General features: G+C 36.0%; 1 protein-coding gene across 1 annotated transcript; it reads right to left on the minus strand.

Moving 5' to 3' along the window:
• Window positions 1–10,023: 10,023 nt before the first annotated feature.
• Window positions 10,024–10,997, minus strand: LOC122104773 (olfactory receptor 5M11-like). Its single transcript, XM_042675706.1, is given in 2 exon segments — window positions 10,024–10,664; window positions 10,667–10,997. Coding segments are annotated over 2 exon segments (972 nt in total).
• Window positions 10,998–21,569: the final 10,572 nt, after the last annotated feature.

Here is a 21,569-nt window from a genome sequence, read left to right on the forward strand (position 1 = left end):
GATGGCCTTTAGTGAGAAATAGGGGCTTTAGTTGTTTTCTTAAGAGAGATTTGTTTTTATATTTTCTTAGAAATTTCTTTGTTTTTTTCATTATCTTTTGTTTCTTTATTTTGTCTCAGGAGGGGCCAGACACATGGTTTAAGTAAAAGACAACAGAATTAAATATTAGTTAGTACATTCAAAGTACTGCAAACCATTCACTCTGGCTGTCAAGGTCTTTGTCTTTTCTCTTCCCACCCCTTTATTTTTTTCCCTTTGTCCATTAATGTTTTCCATCTTCAGCTGTGTTTCTTTTCTATCTCAGCTTCTACTTTGTCTACTTGGGGTGTTTTAATTCTTCACCCCCTCAGTTCAATTATTTTATTCTTAACTTTTTGCTGTTCACTATAAACAGGCAAATAGATACTCTAAACTAATATTTCAATTATCTTCACTGGAAATTGAAAGCTCTCCTGAGCACATTTGATAGGTTCTTTGGCTTAGGGTTCAAAATGATAAATTTAAAATATATTAATTTCTTCTATATGTAAGGTATAAATGTCTGGTCCATTTCAGAATGAATACTTGATATTTGGGGGGAAAATATGGAAGAAAAGGAAGTACTTGAAAAATTAAGCAACTACAAATCTTAAAGGAATTCTTTCAGCAAATCAAGCCTTTTCCAGGTTTGTTCACAACTATGAAAAGACAAAAATTTATTTTCATAAAATGCTATTGGAAATCATACGATGTATAGATGATTGTTGGAAACACGAGGATTAAAAAATAAAACTGAGACTTTTGAAGACTGTATCCTTCAACTCCCATGAGACAGCTAACCACCAGGAATTTTTCTCACTGGGTTTTCTGAAACACCTAGCCCCAAGCTTTAGGTCTTTCTGTTTTTTGTGTTTTCGTTTCTATTTCTCTTATTCACCTATGTCATGTTTCCGTTTCTATTGACATCACCTCAAAAATCCCCTAATTGGTCTCCATATTATTCAGAGATGTTCATCTTTTATTGGCTCTTGCTCTCCAATCTGCCTCTAAATACATCTTGGCTTTGTGTACACACTATTTTTCAAAATTACAGAGCCTTTTAATGTAATAGGAATAGTTGTCTTTTTGTAGAAGTATAGTTATTGATCTATTTTCTGTTCTCACCTTTGAATATGTATATAAACCATATAAATTGTCTGTATGAATACAGCTATATACACTTACATGTACAGATATATAGATATACAGATATATGTGTATGTATGTGTGTATAAGGATGTATGGATATGTTTGACTTATTTTAGCATGTGGGCGTATGTTTTCATGAGGATCAGGAAGTGTGAAACTTTACTATTTTGTCTTGACCAGTGAACACTAAAACATCCTATTACACTCTTCTATTCATCCATTTCCTACATCCCTTTATAAAAAAGGTTTATTTTCTTTGTTGATTTGTATGTCCCTCCCCCACAGTATAACCCCTGCTTTCACTGTATTTGATGTCGGTATAATTTGTGGAGGGGAAAGGAAAAAAACAAATCGTTTAAATAGGGATACAGGTGGACCCATTGCAACAGTAAGATGTACAAGAAATTATGTCGAAAACGAACTTTACAAATTCGGTGGTGGAGGGGAGGAGAATTAGGTGGGGAGCTGGGGGAGGATGGGAAGGAATAGGAAGGGGAAACAAAGGAGGAGACTACAGTGCTTGATAAGAAATGAACTCATTATCTTGCCCATCTAATTGTAACCCTTCTGTACAGTATTTTTCACAATAAAAATAAAATAAATAAATAAATAAATAAAATAAAAAAGATTTATTAAGCTGAGTGCAGGTGGATCACACCTGTAATCCTAGCTACTAAGGAAGTTTAGAAGAGAGAATCATTGTTCAAAAACACCCCAGTCTACAAAGTTCATCAGAGTCTTTTCTCCAATTAAATATTTTTTGAAAAATGAAAATGAAATAATAGAGTGCTAACATTGAGCACAAAAGCTCAGGGACAGGGAATAGGCCCTAACTTCAAGCCACATAAAGAGAAAAAAGCAAATAAGGAAGGTCTACTAAGTTACCTTGGTACTTCAGAAACATTAACAATAACAATAATACCTTCTAACTTATTTCTACTCCATTATTTCACAAAATCAACTCAAAGTTTGGAACCTACCAGATTTGATTTTAAAAATATAACACTGCTACATATTACCTCTGTACTTGTAAGCAATCTACTTAATTTTCAAGAGCCTTAGTTTCTTAACTAAAAATGCGGTTTCAGGAATGTTCTCTGGGGTCATAGCATAGGGAAAGATCTGAGGATGTACAAAGCCAATAATTAATTTCACGTTCTGCCTCATTTTGCTTCAAATATTCACAGATACTGTATATTGCCACCACAGCTATAAGCAACCTTACTCCATTCTACATAGTCATTTGACTGTTTCTAAGCATGCAATTCATTCCTATCAAAGAGATCTTTGAATTCCAAATACTGAAAAATGTACAAAACCAAAAGTAAAGTTTGAGCTAGTTCCTGATCCGTACAAAATAGCCTTACCTGTGAGGAAGGAGAGAAATACAGAAAAAAGAATACTAAGGCAGCTGAGATGAGAGAATCATGGTCCAAAGCCACCAGGCTAGAAAATTCAAGAATAACTGAAGAACATTTTACTTCTTCTTTTATAGTTGGATTTTTCCCCTGTTGAATTTTAAAGAGACAACATGAACTCATCAATTTCACTAATTAAAATTTCCCTGAAGACAGCTCTGGGACTTTTAACATGGGAGTTTGAAATGACTTAAGCATCTCTTCTGGGCCTTAATCATTCTTGGCGACAACCTTGATGTTTGTTCTGATCAACTGGAAATTGTTCTGCCTTACTACCTTCATCCTTCAGCAGGCAGAAAGAACCACAAGCTGTAGAAAACAGATTCCTCACTGGCAGCCAGCCAGCATGAATTCTACCATGCTGTATTATTATACAGAACATTCTTTCATTTGAAACTCAAGATTGCTGGGCACTGTTGCTTCACATTTTTGTAATCCTGCCTACCCAGGAGGTTGAGATCTGAGGATCAAGGTTCAAAGCCAGCCTAGGCAGGACAGTCAATGGGACTCTCTTATCTCCAATTAATTACCAAAAAGCTGAGGCAAAGCTGTGGCTCAGATGGTAGAGTCCCAGACTTGAGCAAGGAAAGCTCTTCAACAGTGCCTGGGTTCTAAAATGAAGCTAAAATGAAATAAATAGTAAAACTACCACCTTCTTGTTCTGTGAAAGCAGAACATTTCTAAGTCTAACAATCAAAAGAGTAACTTGAATTATAAAGTCTCAGAGTCTGCTTTCCAGTCATTACTGGAAACTGAGCTAGTGACCCATATAAAACCTTTCAATGTAGGAGAGACAGTGTCCCTTCATGTTAAGATGCATCTGCCAGGGGACCCCACAAGGACAGAAGAGCTTGGAGTAAGTATGAAATGTGAAAACAAACCAAAATAGCAAAAATATATGATTCACCTGCATAGCAAAGAATACCAGGCATGTACCAGCATATCTGGCTTTTATTGGTTGGGATTACCATTGAAGTCTTTTTCCTGAACTGTGACCCTCTCCACCTCTACCAGAGTACTCCACCAGAGTAGCTAAGATTCCAAATGTGAGCCACCACACTCTATTAGTTCTTTGTCCATATGTGTAAACAGGATCTTGGGGCAACTTTGCCTTTCAACTAAACATATTAAAATAACATTACCTAGTTGCAATAATTGTATGGGGCCATTGTATTGGAGAATGATTTGAAAATGATGTCTTTGTGCGCAATTCAACTATTAAGACCGAAGGCTTTGAAATACACTTGAAAAAGAATATTTGTATTTGAAGTAGGGACTGTGTGCATTTTGTGGTTCATCACTTTTCCTTAAAACATCACAAGTTAATGAAAACATCTATTTCAATCAGATCTTCCCTGGTCTGACAACACTGAAATCAAAGATATGCATGAATTGGACAGAGTACATAAAGAATTAATAAATCTGTATATATTTCACAGCTAGAGGACTAGCTTTAGTTCACTCAAACTTAATTGATTTTCCTTTTTTGTATCAGTACATCTAATAGTGTTATATTGCCACATATAACAGATTGTCCTTTTTGATCTCTAATATTTTCATAATTACTTCAAAAATGTGCCATCCTGGTGCATCCATAAAATCTTCTCGTAAAGGGACTGGGAAGTTGGCTCAGTGGTTGAGTGTTTGCCTTGCATGGATGAGGGCCTGGGTTCCATTCCTCAGCACCACATATGTGAACAAAGCCCGAAGTGTCACTGTGGTTCAAGTGGTAGTACACTTTCCTTGAGCTGAAGAGCTGAGAGACAGCACCCAGACCCAGAGTTCAGGCCCCATGAACAAAAAAAACAAAAACAAAAAATCATCTAGTATATAGAGCAGTGTGTGGCTTATGGAGGAACTCAGTAAACACTCATCAACATCACTTCTACTACAAGAATGCAATACTTTCAGAAATGTTGTATTTTTAAAAATTCATTTCTTATTTCCTTACTTCAACATGAAAATACGTGCAAATAAGTTATCATGTTTTAACATACAGCTAGATCTGTCAAAACTAATAGTGGCAAAGAATTATTCTTGGTAAAATTTAGGACTGTTTTACAAACATCAAATATCTGATGCTTCCTAAATATCAGATTAATAATAAAGCAGAGATTTCTGGCTTCCTAACCATGGAATATCACTACTTAACCAGATAAAAAGTCTGGAAGCCATGGCTCAAGTGGTAGAACATCAGCTATTCATTAGGAGGTTGAACAACTGCTAGCCCCTGAATTCAAGCATAGGTCTGTGAATGTGTGTGTGTGTGTGTGTGTGTGTGTGCGTGCGCGGGCACACACACACACACTACATTCCAAGTATTTGAGGACAGCCATATTGTTTTGCACAAACCTTCTTTACTATCTTCATGAGTTAGTATTTAAAAATAAGCTCTTGGAGATTCTGGCAGATGAAGGAAAGTTCTTTTTTTTTTTTTTTTTTTTTTTTGTGTGTACCTGTCTTGGGGCTTGATCTCAAGGAATGGGCTCAGTCCATTTTGGACTTTTTAATGGTTAACTACAGATAAGAGTCTCACCTATGTTCCTGCCTGGGCTGAGTTTGAACCTTGATTGTCAGGCTTCAGCTTTCTGAGTAGCTAGAATTACATGAACCACTGATGCCTGGCATAGGGTGTCTTTTAAAAGGTAATTCTTAGAAGTGAGGACTAGCCACAAAGGTATTCTTATGAGAGTCCTGTCTTCTCCAAGACAGGAGGAGACATCTCAATAGCAAACACTGGATTGAAAAGCCCTGCAGAAAAACTGCTTCAGAATTATGTTGCTATACATGCCAACACTTTTTTTTTAACAGTTCTATGTATATGTCTAACATATGGAATCATATTTATTGTAGGGATGTAAATGTTTTTCTAGGAACGAGTGATTGTTAATGGTACAGGTCAGAAAAATGACAATGAAAGATCCCTCGATGATTGCAAATGAGATACTCTTTTCTGGAAACTGGTGGGAGGGGAGGGGAGAAAATGATGATTTGGGAGAGGTGGTAGGGTGACTATTATGAAACTACATCACTTATATGAATGAAAATAACTCATTGAAACCCATGAGTAACTGTGCAAAAATGTGAGCGGAGAGAGTAAAAAGGGTTAAAAAGAAGGAGGAACTATTTATAAAATAATATAAAAGTATTTATTTCCACATTCACCCTTCACACACACATTGCATTTGGTACATGCTGACTGTTCATCTTTTCTCTCCATGTATGTGAATGTTTCCTTTAATTCAGCAACTGAACCTCAAGCTATTTCAACTAGAAACATAGCAAAGTCTATGAGAGCAACTAGGAAAATGCTGACATTTTAATATAGGAAATGAAGACTAAGAAATCAAAGTTATGTAATTGGTGATACCACAGAGATCATGCAAATACTGTTCTCCCAGGAAGGAGTTTTTTCCATGTTTGGAATCCATGACAACAGAGTTCCACAGCCTCCTCTCTGTTTCCATGCCCATGTCTCTCAGATATAAAAGCAAGCAAGGGACATCATTTGGTTCCAATGAATGAGCATTAAGTTGAGATCATGGTATGAATAATGATTTGATACTCTCCTGTGTTGTCAGCAAAATTTTCTTTGAGTCCTCATTTAGAAAAGACTCACTCTAAGATTTGCTGCTCTCATCTGTTCAATATTAGATTACAACTAGTTGTGGGTTTTGTTTTTTTTTAACAATTCTACCATTCTGGTTATTCACCTATGTGTTTATCAATCCTATGCTGATTACCACTAATGAACCTCAAAGTTAATATTAAACTGTCTTCCTAAGTTTATTTCTCCAATAATTTAAATAGATGTCTTAAAATTCTATATGCATTTCAGTACTTCTAAAATGAGTATAATTCCAACTTAGTTCATCTCGTTTATGAATTTTTCATAAATGAATTTTTGTCTATCAGGAGTTTGTCATTTCAACAGAAACTTTTCTAAAAATATTAGATGATCAAATGAAGTATGTTTTCCTATTTGTCTGTTTAGTATTCATTTTCAATAATGATGAAATATTATCTAGATAGTAAAATGATTATATTCAGTGCAATAGTCCAATAACTTTTAAAATCTTACATTAATCTAAATAACACATATTCATTTTATTTTTAACACAGATTTATTTTCATTGTGTAAGAACTAACTTGTCACCTGATTCCTACCACAAAGATACATCAGAAAATGTGAAAACAGAAGTCAGAATTTTCACCAGAAAAAAATCTTCACAGAGACCCTAGTGGTCCAAGGAAAATCTATCAAGAATACTTTATACCCAATCTGTAATTTTAAGCTGATTTCCCTAAAGTATGTTTCAACAAGCCCTAAAGAAGTAATTACCATGTTACTATACAGAATTACTCCAGGGAAAAGAAATAATGGGAATAGATTCATATTCACTAGGATATGGGATGTCGGCCATGTAACAGCATAATTTGTAATCAGTTTGCATTCATTGTTTGGGTTGTCAAGAGTTGATTCTCACAGGACTGTTGTTTCATTCATTAGAAAGTACCATTTTTTCCAATTGGAGGAATAAAAATCACCATGAAATAAATCTTCAAAAATCCATTATTTTATGTTTTCCAAATTACTTCAATCAGAAGAATTTGTAAATAGCTATTTTTTACAGCAGTTTTGTAAATGTGATGTGACACATACAATTCAGACTGGAGAAGGAATTACAGAAATATCAACATATATAAATTATGTTAAATTTTTATATAAGTATGGATTATTTTATTCCTCATTAGAAAAAATATGATATAGAAACCTTAGAAAAATAAGTAATTTACCAATGTATTATTTACTTGCCAACATATGCAATCGATTAAGATGATGGACAAGGAAAATATGGTCCACATACAAAATGATGTTTTACTCAACTATTTTTGTTGTCTTAAGGAGAATACATGGTATTGAGTTCATCAAGAAAAATGAAATAAACCAGTCTTTCCAGGAAAAGTGTCACATGGTTTCTCTCAGATGCTGACTCTAGGATAGAATTAAAAGATATGAAAGCAAAAAGAGCCATCAGGGATTTGGAGCAAAACTAGAGAATTACATAAAGGAGAATTAAAACCTCAATAATGGAGTGACTATGATCAAGTTATATGCATAGTTAGAAGTGTCAAAGTTCCATTCCATATTATGTGTATGTGTGTATATACACACGTATATATATATATATATATATATATATATATATATATATATATGAACCAGATGCCCCTAAATGGTCCAAAGGATCAAAAATATGGTATACATATACAATGTATTTTTTCTCATCCATTAGCAGGAAAATTATTGTACCATTTATAAAGAAACGGAAAGGCCTGGAAAGTACTGTTCCTGAAGTAAGTCAGACAAAAAAATGCATGCTTACCCTTGTATGTGGAAACTAAATTTAGCTTACTCATTGATAAGTGAATGCATTGAGTGGTATGCAAGTGTATACTAATGTATTAGCTGAAATACAGTAGATTCAAGGGAAAGCTCAAGTATAATTTTTTAGGCAAAGTACCAGAAAGCAGGTACTCGAAAGGGATGGAGTAGGGTCAAGAGGAAAACAGTAGACAAATGAAGAGGAGAAGAGGAGAGAAGCCAGATAATGCAGTCAGAAAATTCAATGCATATCGTAAAAAATTAAGAAAATTGAGGAAAGTGTTGGAGTTGCAAGGGAAAGTTGAGAATGTTGAAAGGGATGACATTGATCAATATATGGTATTCATAAACAACAACTCCTTTGTACAATTACTTAAAGAAAAAAAATTTTAATACATGAAGAAAAATCTGCAACTAGGTACAAGATATAGTACATGTGTTTAAATATCGTTACTTGTGAGGATAATAGAGATACATACGTTCTTCATCAGAGACATCTTCTCCAAAGGAAATATCAGAAGCAAAGGCCTTATAGTGGTCTTTATCTACATGCTTATTCTTAGCATCCCTCTCTCTCATTCACTGCCAATTTCATTCCAAGCTCAATAGCTCTCTAAAGACGTTGCCACTGCTTTGGATTCCATTTCTCCTAGATTCTATTTCTCAATCCAGTAATAGATTAGTTTTTAGACATTGGTATACATTTGAATGTACCAAACTGCCAGCTAAAATGTATATTCAGATATGTTTATACATTACAGCATACATAAACATAGGTATATATGACTCCAATGGAAAAAGACCTGCCTCATGACTCTAGTCCTGCAAATGTAAATGCTCAAGAAGTCAGACATTCCTATAAATCTCTTGCACAGTTGAGTTATGTATGGATATAAACACAATGGATCTATTTGATGTACAAATTGTAAATACTCATTTCTAACAATCTCCAAGGCAGTAATTACATTGCTGATGCATGGAATTGCCTAGGGGAAAGATTTAGAATAAAACACACAAAAAAGTATTCAAATGTTTTTTTTTTCTTTCATGTGATTGTTTCTAACACATTTATAAGATTATTTCTTTGTTGCTTTGTATGTTCCTCCCCCACAGTATAACCCCTGCTTTCACTGTATTTGATATTGGTATAATTTGTGGAGGGGAAGGGGAAAACAAATAGTTTAAATAGGGATAAAGGTGGACCCACAGCAACAATGAGATGTACAAGTCATTATGTCAAAAAATGAACTTTACAGCTTTGGTGTGGGGAGAGGGGGGATCGCTGGGAGGATTGGGTGGGTGGGCAGGGGAAGGATGGGAAAGGATGGGAGGGGAAACAAAGGAGGAGGCTACAATGCTTGATAAGAAATGTACTCATTATCTTGCCCATGTAATTGTAACCCCTCTGTACAGTATTTTCAAAATAAAAAAAATAAAAATTAAACACACACACACACACACACACACACACACACAAAGAGAGAGCCGTGCATTGGTGTCCCATAACTGTAATCCTAGCTACTCAGGTCATTGAATTCTAAGGATTCTGGTTCAGTGCCAGGTTGGACAGACAGACAGACCACGAGACTCTGACCTCCAATTAATTAGCAAAAAAGCCAGAAGTGGAAGTGTGGTTCAAGTGATTGAGCACCAGCCTTGAGCAAAAAAGCCAAATAAAAACTCTTGAGTCCCTGAGCTTAAGCCCAAAGTCGTTATGTTGAAAACAAACTTTACAACTTTGGTGGGGGGGAGAAGGAGGATTGAGTGGGAGAGTGGGGGAAGGGAGGAGGACTGGGTGGGAGATCAAGGGGGAGGATGGGTAGGGGTGGGAAGGGGAAACAAAGGAGGAAGCTAAAATGCTTGATAAGAAAGGTACTCATTATCTTGCCCATGTAATTGTAACCTCTCTGTACAGCATTTTCACAATAAAAAATATTAAAAAAATAACCAACCTCATCTCATTTTATAAGCATTTTTAACTGGGTAACTCAAGATATATTCATGGAGAACACTAAAATTCATCATCCAAGTCCACATGCATTTAGAATAAAATTACAGATATTGTTTCATGAAAACGGGAGTTATTGACATTGTCCTGACAGTATTTCTTCTGAGCACATTCCTCAAGGCCCGCTTTACATCTTTGTTCCTCAGACTATAGATCAACGGATTAAGCACTGGACTCACAAACGTGTAGAAGACAGCTATGATTTTTGATTCCTCAACAGTCTTATCGGTTGGTGGCCTGACATACATGCAAAAGAGTGTCCCGTAAAATAAGGTCACAGCCATCATGTGAGAACCACAGGTGGAGAAAGCCTTGCGCCTTCCCTCTGCTGATTTGATGCGGAGGATGGCAGCGATAATGAAGGCGTAGGACACAAGGATGATGGTGAGGGAAGTAGAGAGGTTGAAGCCAGCCGATATGAGCATGGCATGTTCTTTGACATAAGTGTCAGAGCAGGAGAGCTTAATGAGAGGAGGGTCAGCACAGTAGAAGTGGTTGATCACATTGGACCTACAGAAGGTCAGGCGAAAGGTCAGGATGGCCTGGAAGAGGCCATCTGAGAAGCCATAGACATAAGGAAAACTGGCTAAGCCAAGGCAAACTTGCCTTGACATTTTCACACTGTAGCGTAGAGGGTTGCATATGGCCACATAGCGGTCATAGGCCATGGCTGCAGCATATAGAACTCGGTGAGAAGAAGTGCGATGAAAATGTAACACTGGATAAAGCAGCCCACAAAGGAAATGGTCTTCTTGGCTGATAAGAAATTAGCCAACATCTGTGGGGTGGCGTTGGATGTGTAGCACAAGTCCACAAAGGCCAAGTTCGTGAGGAAGAAGTACATGGGTGTATGAAGGCGAGAGTCTAGTTTGATTAATGTTATCATGCCCAGGTTGCCTAAGAGAGTGAAAAGGTAGACCGCCAGAAACAGCACAAAGAGGACAGGCTGGAGTTCTGGGCGATCTGTGAGCCCTAGCAAGATGAATTCTGTTACCATAGTGCCATTTGTGATGTCCATGTTCTGAGACTCAGGGTCTGTCCTAGAAGCTAGGAAAATCAAGCAGAGATAAGGATATAAATAAGTTACCTTTGCAGTCAGCTTTGACTTGAGAATTTACTGGACTCTTGTTTTCTATTTTTATTAAACCATTATATTACCTTTGTATTTAATATCTATTCTGTTACTCCAATAACTATAGTCACACACATATTCCCACAAGTAAAACTGAGCTACATTTCTATTGTGCTTATATCCTTGATTTCTATTTTTGCCTTCCAACCTAACTATGCTTCAAGGCTCTGTGAATCATTCAGAAACATACTACTTTCACTTTTTAGACTGATTTAATCTCTATGATCTTTGCTTTAAGTATACTCAATATGACTTGTTTATTATTAAAACATTACATCTCAGAAATACTTCTACCATTCACACCAGCTATAGTAGTTCTTTAAGGAAACTGGAACAAAGGCCAGTTGAAAATTAATTATTGATGGTGTGAGTATTCTAAAACAAAGAACACACATAGTAGCACAAAAGCATGAATAATCATTCTTTCTGAAATGGAAAGACTTGGAAAAAATTATAATAAATGAAGTAAGCCAGGCCCAAAGAAACATAGGTTCCATGGTTTACCTTATTTGCAATAACTAGTATATGTCTGAGACAAGCAGAAATGGTCAGATAAGTTGATGTTAAGCGAAATGAACCCCAAGATAAGGGCTCAAATGTTTTTTTTTTCCTTCTTGCTATTGTTTCTAACATATTTATAAGATATTTCTCTGTTGCTTTGTATATCCCTCCCCTTTGTGGAGGGCAAGGGAAAAAATTTGTTTAAATAGGGATACAGATGGACCCATTGCAACAATTAGATATACAAGATGTTATGTAGAAAATGAACTTTACAACTTTGGCAGGACGGGGACCAGGGGGGAAGAGATGGGAAGGGATGGTAAAGGGAAAGAAAGGAGGAGGCAGCAATGCTTGATAAGAAATGCAATCATTATGTTGCCCATGTAATTGGAACCCCTCTGTATGGTATTTTCACAATAAAAAAATAAAAAAAAGTATCAAAAAATTAAGAATTAATCATCAGCAACAGTTAACTTGCATCTGGATGAGGCACTGCATTTGAAAGTAGTGGTTGTTATACCTGTACTCTCTATGTCTCAAATGATTGTGGACATCATGCTAATTAAATAAACATAAAACAAGTCTCGATAGGGATTGCACTGAATTTGTAGATAGCCTTGGGAAGTATTGCCATTTCATGATGTTGATTTTTCCAATCCAGGAGCATGGAAGGATTTTCCACTTTCTAAGTTCTGCTTTGATTTCCTTTATCAGGTTTTTAAAGTTTTCATCATAGAGGTCCTTCACTTCTTTGGTTAAGTTAATTCATAGGTATTTTATTTTTTGTGGGGCTATTACAAATGGAGTTGCTTTCCTGATTTCAGCCATGCTTTTCTCATTGTTGGCGTACAGAAAAGCCGTTGATTATTGAGGGTTAATTTTATACCCTGCTACTTTGCCAAACTTTTGAGTCAGCTTGAGTAATTTGGGACTGGAGTCCATGGGATTTTTTAAATACAAGATCATATCATCTGCAAAGAGGGAGAGTTTTATTTTATCTTTCTCTATTTGGATCCCCTTTATGTTTGTATCTTGTCTTATTGCTATAGCTAGGCATTCTAATACTAAATTGAAGAGAAGTGGGGAGAGTGGACATCTTGTCTCATTCCTGAGTTAAGAGGAAATGGCTTTAGTTTTTCACCATTAAGTATAATGCTGGCTGTAGGTTTGTCATATACAGCCTTTATTGTATTGAGGAATGTTCCATGGATTCCTAGTTTTTCCAGAGCCTTCATCAAAAAGGGGAGTTGGATCTTGTCAAATGCTTTATCTGCAACTATTGAAATAATCATGTAGTTCTTATCTTTGCTCTTGTTGATGTGACAAATTATGTTAATTGATTTGCATATATTGAACTAGCTTTGCATCCCTGAAATGAATCCTGTTTGATAATGATATATGATTTTTTTGATGAGTTGTTGAAGTTGATTGGCCATTTGCATCAATGTTCAAGTAAAGTAAGCCAGGCCCAAAGAAACATAGGTCCTATGGTTTCCCTTATTTGCAGTAACTAATATATGTCTGAGGTAAGCAGAAATGCTCAGATAAGTTGATGTTAGGTGAAATGAACCCCAAGATAAGGATTCAAATGTTTTTTTTTTCTTTCATGCAATTGTTTCTAACATATTTATAAGATGATTTCTTTGTTGCTTTGTATGTCCCTCCCCCATGACATAACCCCTGTTTTCAATGTATTTGATGTTGGTATAATTTGGGGATGGGAAAGGAAAAGACAAATTGTTTAAATAGGGTTACAGGTGGACCCATTGCAACAATGAGATGTACAGGATGTTATTTTGAAATAGAACTTTACAACTTTGGCAGGAGGGAGGGGGTTAGGGGGTGGGAGAGCAGGGATACTAAGGAGAAACAAAGAAGGGGGCAAAATTGATTGATAAGAAATGTACTCATTACCTTGCTCATGTAATTGTAACCCCTCCGTACAGTATTTTCACAACCAAAAAAAAACAACATTAATAGTAGAAAAAAATTAAAAAGAAACAGGTTATAGTTCTCTTTCTTTGATGAATCCCTGCCTGGTTTGGGGGTGAGAGTTATGATGGCTTCATATAAAGAGTTTGGTAGTGAACTTTCAATTTCATTGGAGAGTTGGAGGAGTATTGGTGTGAGTTGTGCTTTGAAGGCCTTGTAGAATTCCGCTGTAAATCCATCCGGTCCTTGGCTTTTCTTAGATGGGAGGTCTCTTATTGTTGTTTCTATTTTGATGCTTGATATGGGTTTGTTAAGTTGGCTTAACTCATCTTGGTTTAGTTTCAGTAAGTTGATATTTGCTAGGAAATCATCTATTTCTTCCAGATTCTCAAACTTATTAGCATAAAGGTTTGAGAAGCATTCCCTTATAATATTCTGAATCTTTTTTTTTTTTCCTGTGGTGCTGTTTCCATTCTCATCTTTGAGTTTGTATATTTGGGTGTGTTCTTTTTCTGTTAAGATTTGCTAAGGATCTGTCAATTTTCTTAATTTTTTCACAGAACTAACTCTTTGTTTTGTTGATTCTTTCTATGGTTTTTCTGGATTCTAATTCATTCAATCTGATTTAATTTTAATTGTTTGTTTCCATCTACTGAATTAGGTTTAACTTGCTGTTCTTTTTCAAGGAGGTTCAGATGTCTTATTAAATTGTTAGTTTCAGATCTCTCCAATTTGTTGATGTAGGAACTCAGAGCTATAAACTTAGCTCTGAGTATTGATAGACAGATACAACCAGAAATTGTACTTGAGTGTAAATTGTTTCATGTTTCATGTAAAGAATCTTCCCCAATGGTATTTTAATCATCATGACCTTGTGTCCTGGGTGTAATCCACACAAAAAATTAAAGTAGATCAGACAGTTAGAATGAAAAAAGGCAAAATGAGATTATAATAACAGCACAAAGAGAGAAAGCCACAAGTCAGACTGATGGACAGTTTTCAGAAGATGAGATCACCTGAGCACAGAGCCTCTGTGCTTGCTAGGTTTTACCAGGTGAGCTTTCTCATAGCAAAAGGAAAAATCAAACATGGGGTAGTTGTAAGACAGAAGAAAGACTGAAAATAATAAGGCCCAAACTGGGACCAAATACATAATATACAATCTAGTACAAAAGAGAAATAGAAGGAGGACTTTGTTCTAAGAATTTCAAATTTCAAACTTTGGCAAGCAGATTATGAAATCATGTGTGGTTTTTTCTGAGTGGAGTCTTGTTCTACTGAATGTATTGTTTATCCATGGCTGTCAGAGCTGACAGTGAGTATAAGGATGGAAAAGTGAGCGTTTAAGTTGCTGGCTCACTTAAAAATAGGAGGAAATAAGTTGGGCACCCTTGGCTCATACCTGTAATACTGGATAGTCAGGAGGCTGAGATCTGAGGATGGGAGCTAGAAGCCAGCCCAGGTAGGAAAGTCCATGAGAGTTTTCTCTCCACTAAACTAAACACAACAACAAAAAGACTGAAGTAAAACTATGGCTCAAGTGGTAGAGCTGTGGTCTTGAGCAAATCAAGGATACTGCCGCGTCACACTGAGTTCCAATCCCTAAGTATACACACATGGGATGTTAATGTGTGTGTGTGTCTATGTGCGTGCGTGCGTGCGTGCGTGCGTGCGTGTGTGTGTGTGTGTGTGTGTGTGTGTGTGTGTGTACATGAAGACTTCCAAAAGAAAGTGCTTCAGCATGTATGATGATGGCCTACAGGGTAAACAATTTCTAAGAGCTAGTTATAAAGATAAATTCTGTAGGCTGTTCAATTACAAATGAATAAGAAAAGTCTCAGAAAAACAGAAGAGTAAAGAAAAGCAACTAATAAGAATTGGTTTTTAGTGTTGGAATTTTTAATTTCTTCATTGATTTGTTTCTATGATTTCCTTTTGGGTACATTTCAAGTAAATTGCTATAACAAAAAATGTGAGTAAAAAGAAACAACAAGGACTTAAGTTTAAGTATCTTAAAAAACACGTCCTATGAAATCAGAGAAAGTGAAGCATTGCAAATAGCTTACTCAATTTATCTAATGTTCATATTGGTAAAATATTGTTTTATATTCTTTTATTTGAAATTTGTTGAAAAATAAAACAAGAATGTGGGGAAAAAGAGAAAATTCCAACAAAATTATAAGCCCTTATTAGAGATGAATGCATTGTTACCTCGTGCTTTGTTTTTCCCTTACCATCCCTTCCCTCCTCACCCCACAAGTTGTAAAGTTCATTTTCAACACAGTGTCTTGTACATCTCGTGGTTACAATGGGTCAACCTGTATCCTTATTTCAGCATTTTGTTATTTCCCTTGCCCTCCCCAAATTAGAAAAATGTATGTTCAAGATTCAGGGCACCGACATAAAATACAGTAAATAGAGGAGTTATACTGTGGGGGAAGAGCATACAAGAGAAAGAAAAAATCCACATGCTATTTTTTAAATACGTGCTTTTTTCTACCTCAGCTTCTACTTTGCCTACTTTTTAAGTTTTAATTCTTAATACCCTCATTTAAAATATGTTAATGTCTTTTATATGTAAGGTATAAATATTTGCCTGGTCCATTTCAGAATGAATGTTTGCTATTTTGGGGAAAGATATGGAAGAAAGGGAAATACTTGAAAACTTAAACAACTACAAATATTAAAGGAATTCTTTCAGCAAATCTAGCCTTTTCCAGGTTTGTTCATAACTATGCAAACACAAAAATTCATTTTAATAAAACTATTGAAAATCATATGATGCATAGATGTTTATTGAAAAAAACAAAATTAAAAATTAAAGCTGAGACTTTTGAAGACTATATCCTTAAACTCCCATGAGACGGCTAACCACCAGGAATTTTTCTCACTGGGTATTCTGAAACACCTAGCCCCAAGCTTTAGGTCTTTCTGTTTTTTGTGTTTTCGTTTCTATTTCTCTTATTCACCTATGTCATGTTTCCGTTTCTATCGACATCACCTCAAAAATCTCCTAATAGGTCTCCATATTATTCAGAGATGTTCATCTTTTATTGGCTCTTGCTCTCCAATCTGCCTCTAAATACATCTTGACTTTGTATATACACAGTATTTTTCAAAATTACAGGGCTTTTAATATAATAAGAATAGCTGTCTTTTTTTAAAGTATAGTTATTCATAAATCTTTGGTCTCACTTTTGAATATGTATATAAACCACATAAACTGTCTATATGAATGCAGCCATATACACATACGTGCATAGATATATATGTGTGTGTGTGCATATATATATATGTGTGTGTGTGTGTGTGTGTGGGCATGTGTACAAGTATATCTGGACATGTTTGACTTATTTTAGCATGTGTGCATATGTTTTTATGAGGGTCAGGAAGTGTGAAACTTTACTATTTTGTCTTGACCTACTGAACACTAAAACATCCTATTACAGCCTTCTGTTCATCCATTTCTTATGTCCCTTTTTAAAGGGGTTTATTAAACTGAGTGCTGGTGGCTCACACCTGTAATCCTAGTTACTAAAGAAGTTTAGAAGAAAGAATCATTGTTCAAAAACACCCTAATCTAGAAAGTTCATCAGAGTCTTTTCTCCAATTAAATATTTTTTAAATAAAAATGAAATAGTAGAGTGCTAACATTGAGTACAAAAGCCCAGGGACAGGGCATAGGCCCTAACTTCAAGCCACATAAAAAGAAAAAAGGGAAAAGAAAGGTCTGCTAAGTTACCTTTGTGCTTCAGAAACATTAACAATAACAACAGTTCTTTCTAAATTATTTCCAGCGACTACTCCATTATTTCACAAAATCAACTCAGAGTTTGGAACCTACCAGATTTGACTAAAATATAAAACTGCTACATATAATCTCAGTGCTTGTAAGCAATCTACCTAATTTTCAAGAGCCTTAGTTTCTTTACTAAAAATGCGGTTTCAGAAATGTTCTCTGGGGTCATAGCATAGGGAAAGATCTGAGGATTTACAAAGCCAACAGTTCACGTTCTGCCTCATTTTGCTTCAAATATTCTGATACTGTATATTGCCACCACAGCTATAAGCATAGTCATTTGACTGTTTCTAAGCATGCAATTCATTCCTACCAAAGAGATCTTTGAATTCCAAATACTGAAAAACGTACAAAAGCAAAAGTAAAGTTTGAGCTAGTTCCTGATCCGTACAAAATAGCCTTACCTGTGAGGAAGGAGAGAAATACAGAAAAAAGAATACTAAGGCAGCTGAGATGAGAGAATCATGGTCCAAAGCCACCAGGCTAGAAAATTCAAGAATAACTGAAGAACATTTTACTTCTTCTTTTATAGTTGGATTTTTCCCCTGTTGAATTTTAAAGAGACAACATGAACTCATCAATTTCACTAATTAAAATTTCCCTGAAGACAGCTCTGGGACTTTTACCATGGGAGTTTGAAATGACTTAAGCATCTCTTCTGGGCCTTAATCATTCTTGGCGACAACCTTGAGGCTTGTTCTGATCAACTGGAAATTGTTCTGCCTTACTACCTTCATCCTTCAGCAGGCAGAAAGAACCACAAGCTGTAGAAAACAGATTCTTCACTGGCAGCTAGCCAACATGAATTCTACCATGCTGTATTATTATACAGAACATTCTTTCATTTGAAACTCAAGATTGCTGGGCACTGTTGCTTCACATTTTTGTAATCCTGCCTACCCAGGAGGTTGAGATCTGAGGATCAAAGCCAGCCTAGGCAGGACAGTCAATGGGACTCTCTTATCTCCAATTAATTACCAAAAAGCTGAGGCAAAGCTGTGGCTCAGATGGTAGAGTCCCAGACTTGAGCACGGAAAGCTCTTCAACAGTGCCTGGGTTCTAAAATGAAGCTAAAATGAAATAAATAGTAAAACTACCACCTTCTTGTTCTGTGAAGGCAGAACATTTCTCTAAGTCTAACAAACAAAAGCGCAACTTGAATTATTAAGTCCCAGAGTCTCTGCTTTCCAGTCATTACTGGAAACTGACCCATACAAAACCTTTGAATGTAGGAGAAACAGTGTCCCTTCATGGTAAGATGCATCTGCCAGGGGACCCCACAAGGACAGAAGAGCTTGGAGTAAGTATGAAATGTGAAAACAAACAAAAATAGTAAAAACATGTGATTCACCTACATAGCAAAGAATACCAGGTATGTACCAGCATATCTGGCTTTCATTGGTTGGGATTATCATTGAAGTCTTTTTCCTGAACTGGACTTGAACTGTGACCCTCTCCACCTCTACCAGAGTACTCCACCAGAGTAGCTAAGATTCCAAATGTGAGCCACCACACTCTATTAGTTCTTTGTCCATATGTGTAACCAGGATCTTGGGGCAACTTTGCTTTCCAACTAAACATATTAAAATAGCATTACCTAGATGAAATAATTGTATGGGGCCATTGTGCTGGAGAATGAATTTGAAAGTGATGCCTTTGTGCGCAACTCAACTATTAAGACCGAAGGCTTTGAAATACACTTGTAAAAGAATATTTGTATTTGAAGTAGGGACTGTGTGCATTTTGTGGTTCATCACTTCTCCTTAAAACATCACAAGTTAATGGAAACATCTATTTCAATCAGATCTTCCCTGGTCTAACAACACTGAAATCAAAGATATGAATGAATTGGGCAGGGTACATAAAGAATTAATAAATCTCTATATATTTCATAGCTATAGGACTAGCTTTCTTCCACTCAAACTTAATTGATTTTCCTTTTTGTATCACTATATCTAATAGCATTTATACTTTCTGGTCTCTAATATTGTCAAAATTACTTCAAAAATGTGCCATCCTGGTGCATTTATAAATTTTTCTGGCCGGGCACCTGTAATCCTAGCTACTCAGGAAGCTGAGATCTGAGGATTGCGGTTCAAAGCCAGCCTGGGCAGGAAAGACTGTGAAACTCTTATCTGAAAAAAACCACCAGAAAACTGGAAGTAGTGCTGTAGCCCAAGTAGTAGAGTGCTAGCCTTAACCTGAAGAGCTGAGGGACAGAGCTCAGGCCCAGGGTTCAAGCCCCACAATGGACAAAAACAAAAAACAAATCTTCTGGTAAAGGGGCTGGGAAGGTGGCTTATTGGTAGAGTGCTTGCCTTGCATGCATGAGAACCTGGGATGGATTCCTCAGCACCACATAAGCAGAACAAGCTGGTATTGACACTGTGGCTTAAGTGGTAGAGCACTAGCCTTGAGCTGAAGAGCTGAAGGACAGCACCAGACCCAGAGTTCAGGCCCTACAAACAAAAAAACAAAAACAAAATCTTCTGGTACAAAGAGCAGTGTGTGGTTTATGGAGGAACTCAGTAAACACTCATCAAAATCACTTCTACTATAAGAATGCAATGCTTTCAGAAATGTTGTATTTTTAAAAATTCATTTCTTATTTCCTACTTCATCATGAAAATACATGCAAATAAGTTATCATGTTTTAACCTACAGCTAGATCTGTCAAAACTAATAGTGGCAAAGAATTATTCTTGGTAAAACATGGGACTGTTTTACAAATATCAAATATCTGATGCTTCCTAAATATCAGATTAATAATAAAGCTTCCTAAGCATGGAATATCATTGATAAGTCAATCACTACCTAATGAGATAAAAATCTGGAAGGCATGGCTCAAGTGGTAGAACATCAGCTACTCATCAGAAGGTTGAACAACTGCTAGCCCCTGAATTCAAGCATAAGTCTATGCATGTGTGCACACAGACACACACACACACAGACACACACACACACACACACACACACACACACACACACACACACACTACATTCCAAGTATTTGAGGATAGCCATGTTGTTTTGCACGAACCCTGCTTTGCTATCTTCATGAGTTAATATCTAAAAATAAGTGCTTGGAGATTCTGGCAGATGAAGAAAAGTCTCTTTTTTGTTGGTGTTGTTTCTTTGTTGTGAGCCTGTCCTGGGGCATGATCTCAAGGAATGGGCACTGTCCATTTTGAGCTCATTGGTGGTTAACTGAAGATAAGAGTCTCGCCTATATGCCTGTCTGGGCTGATCATCAGGTTTCAGCTTTCTGATTAGCTAGGGTTACAATCATGAAGCACTGCTGCTTAGCAGAGGTGGTCTTTTAAAAAGTAATTCTTAGAAGTGAGGACTGGCCACAAAGGTGTTATTATAAGAGTCCTGTTTTCTCCAAGACAGGATGAGAAGTCTCAACAGCAAACACTGAATTGAAAAGCCCTGCAGACAAACTGCTACAGAATTATGGTACTAGACATGTCAACACTTTTTAAAATTAATTCTATGTATATGTGTACCATATGGAATCATATTTATTATAGGGATATAAACTTTTTTGAGCAATAAGAGATTGTTAATATTACCATTCAGGAAAATGACAAAGAAGATGCCTTGGTGGAATAAAAGTATTTTACCTGTATTTTAGAGACTTAGTATTTACCATAACATGTGTAGGTTGTAATAAAAAAGCAATGTATATGTCTAGATTTCCAATAATTATATGGTATGATTGCAGATGAGATGCTCTTTTCTGGGAACTGGTGGGAGGGGAGGGGAGAAAATGATGATTTGGGAGAGGTGGTAGGATGACTATAATAAAACTACATCACTTATATGAATGAAAATAGCTCATTGAAACCCATGAGTAACTGTGCAAAAATGTGAGAGGAAAGAGACTAGGAAAGGTTAAAAAGATGGAGGTAATTTAGTTAAAGCACAAACACAAACATTAATAAAATGAATTTAAATAATGTACATAGCTATAAGTGTAAAATGACAAAGAACTATTTATAAAATAATATAAAAGTATTTATTTCCTTCACCCTTCACACGCACATTGCACTTGGTGCATGCTGAATGTTCATCTTTTCTCTCCGTGTACGTGAATGTTTCCTTTGATACCTGACAATGCATCAGAGATATAAAATCGACTTTACAGAACATGCTACCAAAGTCCAACAGAGTTTTCCTAAACCCATCTGAGATTTCATTGATAAAGACAAGCCCTAGTGATT

This window comes from Dipodomys spectabilis, unplaced genomic scaffold (genome assembly GCF_019054845.1).
Source record: "Dipodomys spectabilis isolate Male_0828 unplaced genomic scaffold, ASM1905484v1 ptg000030l, whole genome shotgun sequence".
Classification (NCBI taxonomy): Eukaryota; Metazoa; Chordata; class Mammalia; order Rodentia; family Heteromyidae; genus Dipodomys; species Dipodomys spectabilis.